At 47.1% G+C, this 15,877-nt stretch overlaps 1 protein-coding gene across 1 annotated transcript; it reads left to right on the top strand.

Annotated features, from left to right (window-relative positions):
* The first annotated feature begins 2,740 nt into the window (after positions 1-2,740).
* Positions 2,741-15,877, top strand: CXCL17 (C-X-C motif chemokine ligand 17). Its single transcript, XM_070062164.1, has 4 exons — positions 2,741-3,016; positions 15,296-15,376; positions 15,687-15,724; positions 15,818-15,877. The coding sequence occupies exons 1-4, from the start codon at positions 2,929-2,931 to the stop codon at positions 15,860-15,862; spliced, it is 252 nt and encodes an 83-aa protein (XP_069918265.1). The 5' UTR covers positions 2,741-2,928; the 3' UTR covers positions 15,863-15,877.

Genomic DNA, 15,877 nt, shown 5'->3' with positions numbered 1-15,877 from the left:
CCAGGTGCATTAGCAGGAAGTTGATGTCAGGAGTTAAAGCTAGGATTCAAACCCAGGTACTCTGATGCGGGATGTACACATCTTAACCACCAGCCTAAATGCCTGTTCCCATTACATACTTTCCTTTTTGTAAAGATTTTATTTATTTGAGATGTAGAGTTACAGACAGTGAGAGGGAAAGACAGAGAAAAAGTCTTCCACCCATTGGTTCACTCCCCAAATGGCCGCAACAGCTGGAGCTGGGCCAATCTGAAGCCAGGACCCAGGAACTTCTTCCAGATCTCCCATGTGGGTGCAGGGGCCCAAGCACTTGGGCCATCTTCTACTGCTTTCTCAGGCCATAGCAGAGAGCTGGATCAGAAGTGGAGCAGTCAGGACTTGAACCGGCGCCCATATTGGATGCCAGCACCACAGGCGGAAGATTAACCTAGTGTGCCACAGCACCAGCCTCTACACACTTTCTAATGTTATCAAGTCATTAAGGGGTTATAAAATTATTCAATTATGTGCCTATGTTGGGGCATAGCAGGATAAGTCACCACCTTCAATGCCAGCATCTCATATGGACACCAGTTCAAGTCTTGGCTGCTCCACTTCCAAACCAGCTCCCTCCCTGCTAATGTGTTTAGGAAAGCAGTGGATGATGTCCCAATAGCTTAGGTTCTTACCATCAACGTGGGAGACCTGGATGAAGCTCCTGGCTCCTGGCTTTGGCCCGGCCCAGACCAGGCTGTTAGGGACCATTTGAAAAGTAAACCAGCAGATGGAAGATCTGGATGTGTGTGTGTGTGTGTGTGTGTGTGTGTGTGTGTGTGTGTCTTTCCCTCTGCCCTTCAAATAAATATATCTTTATTTAAAAAAACTATTTAACAAACATTTATAGAGTACTCTCAAAATACCAGGCCCAACATGTGTCCAGAGAATACAAAAATAAACAGTAAGCCCCTGTCCCCTAAGATCTCTGTCCAGGGACAGGCATTTGGCCTCATGGTTAAGATGCCAGCCAGGATGCCCACATTCCACACTGGAGTGCCTGGATTTGATTCCTTGCTCTGGCTCCAAATTCTAGCTTCCTGCCAATGCAGACCCTGATAGGCAGCAGTGACAGTTCAAGTAATTGGTCCCTGCCACCCACATGCAGGACCTGGGCTGGATTCCTGCTCTCAGTTTCACCCTTGGACCCAGTCTCAGCCATTGAGGACATCTGGAGAGTGAACCAGCACATGGAAGCTCTCTCTATGTGCCTGTCTGTCTCTCTGCCTCTTGAATTAAAAAATCAAATTCCTAGGGTTGGCGTGTGGCATAGTAGGTTAAGCCTTTGCCTGCAGTGCCGCCATCCCATATGGGCACTGATTTGAGTCCTGGCTGTGCACTTCCTATCCAGCTCCCTGCTAATGTCCTGGAGAAAGCAGCTGAAGATTGTCCAGGTGTTTGGGCCCCTGCATCCACGTGGGAGATCTGGAAGAAGTTCCTGGGTCCTGGCTTCGGATTGGCCCAGCTCCAGCAGTTGCGGCCATCTGGGGAGTGAACCAGCAAATGAAAGACCTCTTTCTCTGTCTCTCCCCTCCCCTCCCCTCCCCTCCCCTCCCCTCTCTTCCCCTTCCCTTCCCTCCCCTCCCCTCCCCTCTCCTCCCCTCTCTTCCCCTCCCCTCCCCTCCCCTTCCCTTCCCTTCCCTCCCTTCCCCTCCCCTCCCCTCCGCTGATTTCCCATGACCCTCAGTGTTTATTGTAAGTATTATTACCTTTCTTCCTTTGTTTTGGGCCACTCCCAAACAAGGTCTGCTGCCAGGAGCCCCAAGAGGCTGGGCAAACACACTTGAAGGTCTCCTTCCCTCTGTGGCTCCCTGTTTCTCAAACATTCTTGGAACTGAAGTCCCCGGTGTCTTCCACCAACCCGGCTCTCTCTCCTTTTGACTTTTTTTTTTTTTTTTTTTTTTTTTTTTTTGACAGGCAGAGTGGACAGTGAGAGAGAGAGAGAGAGAGAGAGAGAGAAAGGTCTTCCTTTGCCGTTGGTTCACCCTCCAATGGCCGCCGCGGTTGGCGCACCGCGCTGATCTGATGGCAGGAGCCAGGAGCCAGGTGCTTTTCCTGGTCTCCCATGGGGTGCAGGGCCCAAGCACCTGGGCCATCTTCCACTGCACTCCCGCGCCATAGCAGAGAGCTGGCCTGGAAGAGGGGCAACCGGGACAGAATCCGGCGCCCCAACCGGGACTAGAACCCGGTGTGCCGGCTCCGCAAGGTGGAGGATTAGCCTAGTGAGCCGCGGCGCTGGCCTCCTTTTGACTGTAGTGACTAAGCCACAGCACCTTCCTGATGAACAGCGAGGAGGCCTGGGTTCCTCCACTGCTCCAGAGGTGAGGGAGGACTGCCTCTTCTCCTCGACCCTACTCTGCCACCCCTAGGGCTGAGGGGAGGACCGGGCAATAACCCTACCCCTGCTGGGGATAGAGAAGACAGAGGGGAAACAGACTATGCCATCCTTTGTTCTGCCAACTCTCAGTATACATTTTCCTGTGAGAGAGAGAGAGAGAGAGAGAGAGAGAGAGAGAGAGAGAGAGACCTAAAGGTACAAAGACATCCAAGCAAGAAGAAGACTTAAGGAGGAAATCACAGCATGATGCTGGGGCATGGGGAGGTAGGAAAGACCCGGGGAAGGAACAGTACTGCTGCCAAGTTATCAGTCACCTCCTTATGTTCTCAAGAACATTGCTTTTCTTTTGTTTGACCAGTTTCACCTCTCAGATTCCCGTAAAACATGTTGTCCAATCTGAAACCTTACCACAACGACAGAGTCACCTTACCTGTTCCTGCCCTGGGATTAAAGCCCAGACGGCCCGCCCGAGTACCCCACCTGAGCCTCTGCAAGAAGGCAGCCGTCTCCGACCCGGAACACTCGGCATACTCCTCAAGCGACCTGCAGTAGCACCCATGGCCCCAGAGAAGGTTCTAATCCCCTCCCTCCTGCTGCTGCTGTCGCTACTGCTGATGCCCACGGTCTCTAGCAACCCACATTCAGGTAAACAAAACTAATTTTCTATGAAGGGGAAGAGAGCAGGAGAAAATGTGGCAAATCGGGCCTCACGTGCATTAAGATGTAGCCCATGTTATTCAGCTACAGGGATTGGGGGCGCATTAGCCTTGCTCAGTGCCAGCTTCCTCATTTCCCAAAAGGAGAAAACGGTGCTTCCAGCTAAAGGGTATTGTGATAGTCAAATGGGATATGGGATATTGTATGTGAATGTGTAAGTGTAGCTGGCAAAATGCACACATACACACATGTGCACGCACTCACACACACTTGCAAGCTTTCTTTTTCCCTCAACCCTTTTCCAAAAGAGCAGTGAACCTCCCAGGGCCCAACTTGGTGGCAGTGGTGTGTGTGTGGGGGGGGGGGTGTTCGTGGCAGCTGCAGGTTCACTGAAAATCAGGAAGTCCTTGCTTACATTCTGTACAATGCATAAGACATGCCACCAACAATTTTCAATGCTGTTTAATGGAAATGTAATAAACCAGGAAGGACTTCTCTATCACCAGGTAGTATTCATATTGAAGCGTTAGCCATACCAAGCCCTGTTCTAACAGCTCACCTTGTGGGAGGCAGACCTTCGGTTAGGAGTCCCAAATCTGCCCTGGTTTTTACTATAGCCAAAGTGGTCCAGCCCTCCACAGAAGAACCACACAGAAGAGAGCTCTTGCCCGTGTATATTTCTATGTGAGACCACATTATCCCCAAGGACTACTTTGGGGTAAAAGAAAAAGGGTCTTTAAAAAGTTCATGGAAATTCTTATTATGAAAAAAAAAAGCTACGTACAGGTTTCAATTTTGCAGCAAAATAAGCTTATCTTTTAATTCCATTCTTCCATGAATTATCTGACGTACCCTCATAGCTTTGCTACATTCTCAGCATTAATTTGGTCCCAAAATCAGAAATTTACCTGTTCCACCCCAATTGAAACATTTTTCTCATTTATAAGGAAAGTTTTCTGGAACCTGCTGAGCCCCATAGCCCCAGAGAAAGCTTTTCAAAAAGACACCAAGGCCTGAGTCCCCTTGGCCTGGAGCCAAAGCTCTGGCCCCAGTGTGCCATTTCCAGTCCACCACCCAGGACACACACACTGCTCCACCCAAAGCAGACTGCCGCTCCTTGTGCAGCTCCTGTTTTCCCGCCTGCTCAACTCTTCATGCACCCAGCCCAAACACTGTTTCCTCCTGCGACCAGAAGTGAGCTCTCCCTCCCGTGCGTGTGCTCAGCCCTAATGCTAAGAAGGACTCTCTTCTTAGTGCTTACATTCTAACTTGGGGTTTTTTTTGTTTGTTTGTTTGTTTTTTTTGTTTTTTTTTTTTGTTTTTTTTTTTGACAGGCAGAGTGGACAGTGAGAGAGAGAGACAGAGAGAAAGGTCTTTCTTTGCCCATGGTTCACCCTCCAATGGCCGCCGGGGCCGGTGCACTGTGGCCGGCGCACTGCGCTGATCCGAAGGCAGGAACCAGGTGCTTCTCCTGGTCTCCCATGGGGTGCAGGGCCTAAGCACTTGGGCCATCCTCCACTGCACTCCCTGGCCACAGCAGAGAGCTGGCCTGGAAGAGGGGCAACCGGGTACATTCTAACTTGTAACAAAGGTGTGGCTGTGCCTTTCCTGACCACACCCCTGCCATTCTGGACTGTAACTCCCTCAAGGGCACACGCCAGCCATTGTTTTCATAACCCTCACACTGCTCAGCACAGTCCTCTGTGAATACGAGCTACCTGAAAGGATAAACCCTCATGCCTCAACATGAAAGCTCAAGACGTTGCCCTGTGAAGACCGCACCAGGTTTCACAGTAGCTCCACTGACATTTGGGGCTGATTAGTTCTTTGTTGTGAGAGCAGTTCAAGGCTGTTTAGCAAGTCTCCCAATCCTACCCCCAGTTATAAAAGCCAAAAATATTTCCAGACACTGCCAAATGTCCCCTGGGGAGGGACTCGAGTTGAGAACCTCTTCTGCATGCCAATCCTTCTTAAACCCGACTGCGCATTTGGATTCACCTAAACACTTAGACTCAGCATGGGCATCAGAGGGCCCTAGATCCGAATCCTGGCTCTAACACTCTCCCTGCAACCCTGGACAATTCACTTGAATTTTCTTGAGCCTCAGTTTTATCATACTGAAATGAATACAATGCCACTTATCAGATAGATTTGCTGTTAAAATTAAATGATCTAGGGGCTGGCATTGTGGCACAATGGGTTAACGCCCTGGCCTGAAGTGCCAGCATCCCATATGGACACTAGTTCGAGTCCCGGCTGCTCCACTTCCGACCAGCTCTCTGCTATGGCCTGGGAAAGCAGTAGAAGATGGCCCAAGTGCTTTGGTCCCTGCACCCATGTGGGAGACCCGGAAGACGCTCCTGGCTCCTGGCTCCTGGCTTCGGATCGGCACAGCTTCAGCTGTTGTAGCCAATTGGGGAGTGAACCATCAGATAGAAGACCTCTCTCTCTCTCTCTCTTTCTCTCTCTCTCCTCTCTCTCTCTCTCTCTGCCTCTCCTCTTTCTGTATAGCTCTGATTTTTCAAATAAATAAGTAAATCTTTTAAAAAATTAAATGATCTATAATGTCCACCTAGAAAGGGCTTAATAAATGGACTGAGTAAAATTTCAAGGGTGATGAATTGGGGCAAGCTTGCTGTGCCACCAGATGGCACTGTTACAAACCCCATAGGATGGATGGTGGCTGGGCAAAAGCCTTGTATCCCAGCCAAGTACAATTTCGAAATGCAAGCTCTGGGGCTGGTATTGTGCCGTAGCAAGCTAAGCCTCTGCCTGCGATGCATCCCATATGGGCACCAATTCAAGACCTGGCAGCTCTACTTTTGATCCAGCTCTGTGCTAATGTGCCTGGGAAAGCAGCAGAATATGGCCCAAGTACTTAACACCAAGTACTTGCACCCATGTAGGAAGAAGCTCTGGGCTCCAGGTTCTGGCAGGGTGCACTTCCAGACATTGTGGCCATTTGGGGAGTGAACCAGGAGCCCAAGAACTTGGGCCATCTTCTGCTGCTTTCCCAGGCACATTAGAAGGGAGCTGGATCAGAAGCGGAGGAGCTGAGACTTGAACCAGTGTCCATATGGGATGCCAGCACTGCAGACCACAGCTTAACCTGCTGTGCCACAGCACTAGCTAACAATTTTTTTTTAATGTACTTGCATTTTATTTGAAAGGTAGAGGGACAGTGAGAGAGAGAGACAGAGACGGACAGAAAGAGATCTTCCATCTGCTGGTTCACTCCTCAAATGCCTACAATAGCCAGGGCTGAATCAGGCCAAAGTCAGGAGCCAGGAACCCCATCAGTGTCTTCCACGTGGGTGACAGGGACCCAAGCACTTGAGCCATCACCTGTTGCCTCCCAGGGTGCACATTAGCAGGAAGCTGTAATTGAAAGCAAAGTTAGGACTTGAATCTAGGCACTCTGATATGGGATGCAGGCATCCCAAGGGGTGTCTTAACTACTGTGCCAAAGCCTGCCCCTAAAATATAGCTCTTAAAGTAACTACATGAGTGCTCAATATGCTTTTCACAAGGAAGAAAGGAAAAGATAAATATGTGACAGTATATGAGGATATCAGGAAACAAATGACATAATATATTATTCATTAACTATATTACTAATTATAAAATGATATATGACAATAGCTAACTCTTATGTCCCAGGAATTATTCTAATACATGTGCTTCACATGTATTAACTCATTTTGTCCTCACAGAAATCTAATATTTTTAACTTTTAATTTGTCAGACTTTCAAAAATGTTGTAGAAATAGTAAGAGTTCCAGTAGATTATCCTTCATGCAATTGTTTTCAAATAACATCTTACGTAACCGTAACATGATTATCAAAACCAGGAAACTGGCATTGATACAATAGCATGAACTAATGCAAAATTATTCAAATTTTGCTCATCGTCCCACATTAATGGCCTCTGACTGCACCAGGGTCCAACCCCAGAGTTGGTACTGAATAACACTGACCTGTCTCTTCAGTCTTCTCCAACCCAGGGTAGTTTCTCAATTTTCCCTTGTCTTTCATGACCTTGACTCTTTTAAAGAAGATCAGTCAGTGATTTTGTAGAAAGTCACGCAGTTGGGGCTTGTCTGATATATTTTTGGCAAGAATACCACAACACCGGTATATCCTCATGTTACTGGTTGACTCTGAGCACTTGGTTCAGGAGATGTCTGCCAGGCCCTAAAGTTATTATTTCCCCCACTGTAATTAGTAAGTGTCATGTGGAGAGAAACTTTGATATACAAATCATCTATTTCTTGGGGCTGGCGCCATGGCTCACTTGGTTAATCCTCCGCCTGCAGCGCCGGCATCCCCATATGGGCACCGGGTTCTAGTTTCGGTTGCTCCTCTTCCAGTCCAGCTCTCTGCTGTGGCTCGGGAGGGCAGTGGAGGATGGCCCGAGCACTTGAGCCCCTGCACCCACATGGGAGACCAGGAGGAGGCATCTGGCTCCTGGCTTCAGATTGGCGCAGTGCCAGCCGTAGCGGCCATTTGGGGGGTGAACCAATGGAAGGAAGACCTTTCTCTCTGTCTCTCTCTCTCACTGTCTATAACTCTACCTGTCAAATAAAAAAAATCTATTTCTTTTCATTATAATTTTACCCATTAATTTATAGAATTCACTGATGATTCTTGCCTACACGTAATTATTATGGCCTGTGGTATTAACCAATTAGTGATTTTCTATTTCCATAATTCCTTCTATATTTATTCATTGGAATTTTACTGTAAGGAAAATATATTCCTTCTGTCTCATTTATTTACTTGTTCAATTACTTATTTATGTATGTATGGGCTCATGGATACCTATGAGTTAATAATCTGTTACTATCATTTTTCAATATGTTGTTCATATTGTCCCCAAACTGGCCTTCAAGTTGGCTTCTTGTGACCTTTTGACATACTTAAATAATTTTTCAAGCAGTTGCTTACTTTATGACCTCATGACATACTCCAGACTCATCTTGCACCTCCCTGCCACAGCCCTGCCATTTCTCTAGAGAGCCCTGATCCCTTTCATGGGAGGAGAGTACTGACAAGCCCAGGGCACTAGATATGCCCTTGCTAGCAGGTGATATTGGTGCTGGACCCTCTAGTGGACAGACATGTGAAATAACATGTGAGGACACACATCCTCCAAAAAGTTCAAAGAAAAATACACACATAGTTTCTTCATAATAGGAACTTTTCATGAACCTTTAAAAGATTATTTATTTATTTGGTATGCAGAGATGACAAAGAGGTAAGTTCTCACTCGCAGATTCACTCCCTCAAAAGCCTGCAATGGCAGGGTCAGCCAGACTGAAAACAAGATCTAGGCTCTCAATCCAGGTCGCCCACATGGGTAGCAGGGACTCGACTACTTGAGCCAGTACCTTTTGCTCCAAGAGTATAAATTAGCAGAAAGCTAGACCTAACAGCAGAGTTGGGACTGGAACCCAGGCACTCTAATGTGGGATACAGGTGTCCCAAATGGTATCTTTAAAAAATATATATTTATTTATTTATTTGAAAGGCAAAGTTATAGAGAGGCAGAGGCAGAGAGAGAGGTCTTCCATCCACTGGTTCACTCCCCAAATGGCTGCAACAACTGGATCTGTGCTGATCCGAAGCCAGGAGCCAGGAGCTTCTTTCAGGTCTCCCATGCAGGTGCAGGGGCCCAAGCACTTGGGCCATTTCCACTGCTTTCCCAGGCCATCGCAGAGAGCTGGATTGGATTGGAAGTGGAGCAGCCAGGACTCAAACCAGTGCCTATATGGGATGCCAGCACTTCCATCCACAATCCAGCACTGTGGATGGAAGACTTCTCTCTCTCTCTCTCTCTCTCTCTCTCTCTCTCTCTCTCTCTCTCTCTCTCTCTCTGCCTCTATGTAACTCTGCCTTTCAAATAAATAAATAAATAAATCTTTTTTTAAAAAAAGATATCAGAAAGGCAGAAAGGATTTTGAATGTTTTCACCACAAAGAAATGATAATGGTTTGAAGAGATGGACGTGCTCTCTGTGATTCGAAGATGACACTATATTATAGATATGTATGGAGTATATATATATTATATATATGTATGGAGTCTATATATATGACGTATATGTATATACGTCAAACATCACATGGTTCTTTGTAAATATGGACCATGTTTATGTGTCATTTTAAAAAATACAAATTAGGTAAACGAAGCACAGAGAAGTTAAGCAACTTATCTAAAAATCACAGAGCACACATGTCGTAGAACTGGAAAATCAAAATAACAATAGCCACCCGGCAAATCCTAAGGAGTGGAAGTAACTTCTTCGCATACACATGTCAGCAAGACCTTTTCTTGGAAATAAACAGAAGTCCCTAGTAACAGCCACAGAGGTAGCATCATGTACTCATTGCCTGCCTGGGCACTAGGTACCCACTGGAGCTCCTAAAGTCCTGTGAGGGAGACATTACTGTCTCAGATTACACATCAGGGAATCAAAGATCAAGGAGGCTAAGTGATATGTCCAAGACAACCTAGGTAAGCCACAGAGCCAGTAGTTGACTCCACACGTATCTGAATATAAAGTCCATGCTTATACTACACATCAGTGTTTCCTAAAATGTATTTTCAGTGGAACATAGCTTAGCTTTTTTTTCACTTTAGTAGTTACATGTTTATTTTAATTGCATGTTAGGAAAAAAATCTTAGTATACATCAAACTTATTTCAGATATAATACTGCATAGAGTGATGGCATTTTGTAAAATAAATTTAGATAAAAAGTATGAAGTAAATAATAATAGAGGCAGGAAAAAATTCATAAAGATAGCCCGTGAGTGTTTGAGGATTAGGACACATAACACTCTAGTATTGTGTAGATTCCCTCTCAGGCTCGCCCAGGAAATCAGAGTCACGTATGACTGCAGAAAAAACAACAGATTAAGGATCTTGGACCTAGACAGGTTTTAACTCTAAATGTGTCATCATTACCTTTATGAACTTGGACATTTCATTTGATCTCTCTGGGCTTCCATTTCTGAACTAAGAGAGAGAGAAAAAGAGAGCAATTTAACTAAGACTTCTTTTGGAAGCAATTTGATAATAGCATCAAGAAACACAAAACTGTCCCCTTTTTTATTTTTATTTATTTGAAAGGCAGAGTTACCGGGAGAGAGAAAGAAAGAGAGAGAGACAGAGTGAGAGAGAGACAGAGAATCTTCCATCTGTTGTTTCACTTCCCAAATGACCATAACAGCCAGGGCTGATGCAGGCTGAAGCCAGGAGCCAGGAGTTTCATCCCCTGCTTTCCCAGGCACATCAGCAGGAAACTGGATTGGAAGTGGAGCAGCTTAGACTCCAATTGGCATCCATATGGAATGCTAGTATCCCAGATGGAGGCTTAGCCCATTATACCACAATGCTGGCTCCACAAAACTGTTCTTAACTTTTGATCCAGTAGTTCCACTTTGGGAACTCTCCCCTAAGAAAATGAAAAACATTTATAAGAACAAAGAAATTGATTAATACTGTGTCTCAAAATAAAACAATCTAAATATTCAAAGGAAAACATAAATAAGTTAGAACACATATACTTGGAGGGAGTGTTATACGATCACTAAAAATGCTATGGGAGCAGGCATTTGGCGCAGCAGTTAAGTCACCACTAGGGACACCTGCATCCCATATTAGAGTGTCAGCTTGAGTCTCAACTCCTCTACTTTTTTTTTTTTTTTTTTGACAGGCAGAGTGGACAGTGAGAGAGAGAGACAGAGAGAAAGGTCTTCCTTTGCCATTGGTTCACCCTCCAATGGCTGCCGTGGCCGGCGCGCTGCGGCTGGCGCACCGCGCTGATCTGATGGCAGGAGCCAGGTACTTATCCTGGTCTCCCATGGGGTGCAGGGCCCAAGCACTTGGGCCATCCTCCACTGCACTCCCTGGCCACAGCAGAGAGCTGGCCTGCAAGAGGGGCAACCGGGACAGAATCCGGCGCCCCGACCGGGACTAGAACCCGGTGTGCCGGCGCCGCTAGGCGGAGGATTAGCCTAGTGAGCCGCGGCGCCGGCCCAACTCCTCTACTTCTAATAATTTCCTGCTAATGTACTCCCTGGGAAGCAGCAGGTGATGCCTTAAATACTTGGGTTCCTGGCTCCCAGACGGGAGATAGTGATTGAGTTTTGGGCTGTTGTTTTTCACCTGGCCCAGCCCTGGTTGTTGCAAGCATTTGGGGAGTAAACCAGCAGATGGAAGATATGTCTCTGTCTCTGTCTCTGTCTCTCTCTCTCTTTCAAAAAAATGAAAATTAAGCCGGCGCCGCGGCTCACTAGGCTAATCCTCCGCCTAGCGGCGCCGGCACACCGGGTTCTAGTCCCAGTCGGGGCGCCGGATTCTGTCCCGGTTGCCCCTCTTCCAGGCCAGCCCTCTGCTGTGGCCAGGGAGTGCAGTGGAGGATGGCCCAGGTGCTTGGGCCCTGCACCCCATGAGAGACCAGGAAAAGCACCTGGCTCCTGGCTCCTGCCATCGGATCAGCGCGGTGCACCGGCCACAGTGCGCCGGCCACGGCGGCCATTGGAGGGTGAACCAACGGCAAAGGAAGACCTTTCTCTCTGTCTCTGTCTCTCTCTCTCACTGTCCACTCTGCCTGTCAAAAAAAAAAAAATTAAAATTTTAACATTATGAAAAGACAGTAACATGCTTATGAAGTGGGGAAACAAAAGAAATCCGTTCACAGGGCCGGCGCTGTGGTGTAGTGGATAAAACCACCGCCTGCAGTGCCGGCATCCGATATGGGCGCCGGTTCGAGTCCCGGCTGCTCCACTTCCAATCCAGCTCTCTGCTATGGCCTGGGAAAGCAGTGGAGGATGGCCCAGGTCCTTGGGCCCCTGTATCCATGTGGGAGACCCAGAAAAAGCTCCTGGCTCCTGGCTTCCGATCGGCCCAGCTCCAGCCACTGCAGCCATTTGGAAAGTGAACCAGCAGATGGTTCTCTCTCTGTAACTCTGCCTTTCAAATCAATCAATACATCTTTTTTTTTTTTTAAGTAATCTGTTCACATACTATGGTAATCACCATATAGAGAAAAACCTTTGCAGGCAACAAATATACCAAAATACCAATAGTTGGTAAAAATAATGATTTCCTTCTATTTTCAAAATTTTCTCCAATATACTGAGATTATATTTAGAAAGAAGAAAAGTATCAGTTAAGGGATTCAGCTTCATAATCACCAAGAATCCTTTGGCTCTAATATTCTGTGGCTTTTCTCTGGAAATGGGTGGAGGTCAAGCAAGAACAAAATGTTAGAAAAGTGTAGTGGCAGGGGTTACACCTCTTTAAATTATTTTAATGGCACTGAAAACAACACATGAGAACATCTGAACACTAGCACTTGCGGAGATGGTGCAAGCCCTCCATCTGAGTGGCAGAAAGGGCACGAGTCGGGGAAACAGGAGACCTCAGTTGAACCAGATGATCTTGAGAGCCCTCTCCAAACAACAACTCGCCCAACCACTCACTGAACAAACATCCATCAAATGCTACCACGTGCCAGGAACCATGAGGCTGAATGATCACTGAACCAGTCCTTCAGAGTCTAGTGAGGGAGAAAGATACGGCTTTCATTTCATTTGCTGTAACAAAATACCACAGACTGGTGGCTTAAACAGGAGGGACGCATTCTTCACAGTCCTGGAAGCTGAAAACCCAAGAACAAGGTGTCTTCAGGTTTGCTTTCTTCTCCCATCCAAGTACTAACCAGGCACAACCTTGTTTGGCTTCTGAGACCAGACAAGAACAGGCATGTTGAGTGTGACATGGCCACAGACTGGTCTGGTTTCATCTAAGTCCTCTCTCCTTGACTTGCAAATGGCCATTGCCTTGGTATGGCGCTGATACAACAAAGTAGCACAGCACAGACCAGGCGGCTTATAAACAACAGAAGTACATCCCCCACAGTTCTGGAGGTGGGGTGTTCAAGATCAGAGTATCAGCGTGACTGGGCCGTGGTCAGGTGGTGACCTGTGTGCTGTTGCAGACACCTGGCTTCTCCCGCGTCTTTATATGCCAGAAAGACCAGGACCGAGCTCTCTGGGGCCCCTTTCACAAGGGCACTAGTCTCATGCACGAGGGCTCCACCTTTTGGCATAATTAGGGCCCTGTCTCCTAATACTGTCACATTAGGGGTTCGCTTTCAACATGCAGCTTTTAGGGGGACACATTCAGTCCACAACAGTAGCCTTCTTGCTATATTCTCACATGGTTGTTCCTCTGCCTACACACACTTCCGGGGTCTTTTTTGTGTGTCTAAATCTCCTCTTCTTATAAGGACACCAGTCAGAATGGATTAGGGCTCAACGCAATAGCCTCCTTTTAACCGAACCACCTCTTCACAAGCCCTTTTCTGAGGTACTGGGGATTAGGGCTTCAATGTGTGACTTTGGGGGCACACAATCTGGTCCATGACAGATTTCCAGCAATAAAATATAAATGTGCAATAAGAGAGCTATGTTCATATAGGATAGGAATCACATTAAGACATAATAAATTCTGACAGGAAACATCAGAAACTACTACACACATGGGGCCGGTGCTGTGGAGCAGCGGGTTAACGCCCTGACCTGAAGCACTGGCATCCCACTTGGGTGCTGGTTCAAGACCTGGCTGCTCCACTTCCTGTCCAGCTCTCTGCTATGGCCTGGGAAAACAGTAGAATATGGCCCAAGTTCTTGGGCCCCTGCACGCGCAAGGGAAACCTGGAAGAAGCTCCTGGCTTCAGATTGGCGCAGCTTCGGCCGTTGCGGCCAATTGGGGAGTGAACCGTCAGATGGAAGACCTCTCTCTCTTTCTCTCTCTCTCTCTGCCTCTCCTCTCTCTGTGTAACTCTAACTTTCAAATAAATTTTAAAAAAATGAAAGAAACTGCTACACACAGGAGAAGTCCAGTTCTAGCTTGAGGAACTCAAGTGTACAAACCACCATCCTTGGTTGCCATGAAAATATTTTAGGTATTGCAAAATGGAGATAAGACAGAATAAGATAATAAAACAGGCTTAGACAGAGGCCAAAAGGATTATATTTGTTCCAGAGGAACAATGATAAATGCCAACCTCTTATGGCTGAATGAAGATTGCAAATTCGACAGAGCAACTTGGAGTCAGGTGAAAATCTTGGCTCATAGAGTGATCTTCTCCTTTCTCTTTCTCCTTAAGTCGTGAGGATTTCATTGGAGGGTGGCGGTGTAAGTTCTTAATAAATTCCCTACTTTGTCCTCTCTTCCATCCAAAAGCCATTCTTTCTCCATTTACTTTCAGCTAAGCTTTTCTCTAGGCCACATTTTTTTTAAAGATTTGATTTTATTTATTTGAGAGGTAGAGTTACAGACAGAGAAGAGAGAGAGAGAGAGAGGTCTTCCATCTGCTGGTTCACTCCCCAGATGGCCGCAACAGCCAGAGCTGAGCAGATCTGAAGCCAGGAGCCAGGAGCTTCCTCCGGGTCTCCCATGCGGGTGCAGGGGCCCGAATACTTGGGCCATCTTCTACTGCTTTCCCAGGCCATAGCAGAGAGATGGATTGGTAGAGGAGCAGCCAGGACTTGAACCGGCGCCCATATTGGATTCCAGCACTGCCCCTAGGCCACATTTCTTTAGCCGTTTAAAACTCCCTCTATTTCTCTCTCTCTCTCTCTCTCTCTCTCTCTCTCTCTCTCTCTCTCCTCCCTCCCTCTCTCAACCTACCTTTAATAATCTTTAAAAAAGTAAAGGAGAGTAAGGTCTTCTATCTGCTGGCTCACTCTTCAAATGGCTGCAATGGTCCAGGGTTGGGCCAGGCTGAAGCCAGGAGCCTGGAACTCCCTCCAGGTCTCCCACGTGGCTGGCAGTGGCCATTTTCTGTTGCTTTCCCAGGAACATTAGCAGCAAGCTAAATCAGAAGTGGCACTCATACGGGATGTGGGTGTTGCAGGTGGCAGCTTAATCCACTGCACCACAATACCAGCACCTCTCTCTCTCTTTAAATTTTCATTTTACTTGAAAGGGTGTACCTTAGCAGGAAGCTGGATCTGAAGAGGAGGATCCAGGACCGTAACAGTCGCTCCAATACGCATGCGGGAATCCTAAGCAGAGGCTTAAGTGCTGCACCACACACCCACCCAAATATTCCTCTTTTGAAGTAACCTAGATTCCTGAAGTGAAAAGGAGAAACTGACCCATGCTAGCCTTGGTAGCATAGTGCTAGGGGGCATTTCTGTTGGTCTCTTCGCTTACTGGTGCCCGCAAGTGAAATGGTTCCTTCCAACAGGGGTCGCCAGAGGCCATGGGGACCAACGCCAAACTTCAGGGAGGTGGCTCTGGGAAGATGGCCAAGAATGTGAGTGCAAAGGTCAGTAACTCTGCATCAACAACAACGATGGCATCACCATGACCCTGACTCTCTCCCTTGAGCCCCTCTGAGACCATTGCAGATGTTATCTGAGCTGACATCATCCACCCCCTCTCCACCAGTCACCGTGTTCAACACCAATGCCTGCTTCCTTACTGAGTCTCAGGCAAGAACTAAACTCCTCCAGGGTCTGCAGGAGAACCAACTGAATCTCAAGCTTCCCCCAACCCAAATTAACCTTTTTCCTGAGAACCAGGGCTGCTTTCCAAAAGCTTTCTGAACCCTATTCTCAGCCCTATTTTCCTCACAGGAAAGAATGAAAGCAGAGAGGCAAGATGGCTGTCCAAGGTAAAGCAGCCACTAAAACACACTTAGGTGTGGCTTTCCATTCTTCAGTCTTGCCGATGATATCCTGATACCCCCTCTACGTCTGCCACATAGGTCAGGAAAAACAACTTGGAGATCTTGGTGTTCAAACAGATGTAAGTCCCCACTCTTCTG

This window comes from Oryctolagus cuniculus, chromosome 18, assembly GCF_964237555.1.
Source record: "Oryctolagus cuniculus chromosome 18, mOryCun1.1, whole genome shotgun sequence".
Classification (NCBI taxonomy): domain Eukaryota; kingdom Metazoa; phylum Chordata; class Mammalia; order Lagomorpha; family Leporidae; genus Oryctolagus; species Oryctolagus cuniculus.
The sequence above is the reverse complement of the archived record's forward strand: the minus strand, read 5'-3'. Positions and strand labels throughout refer to the sequence as shown.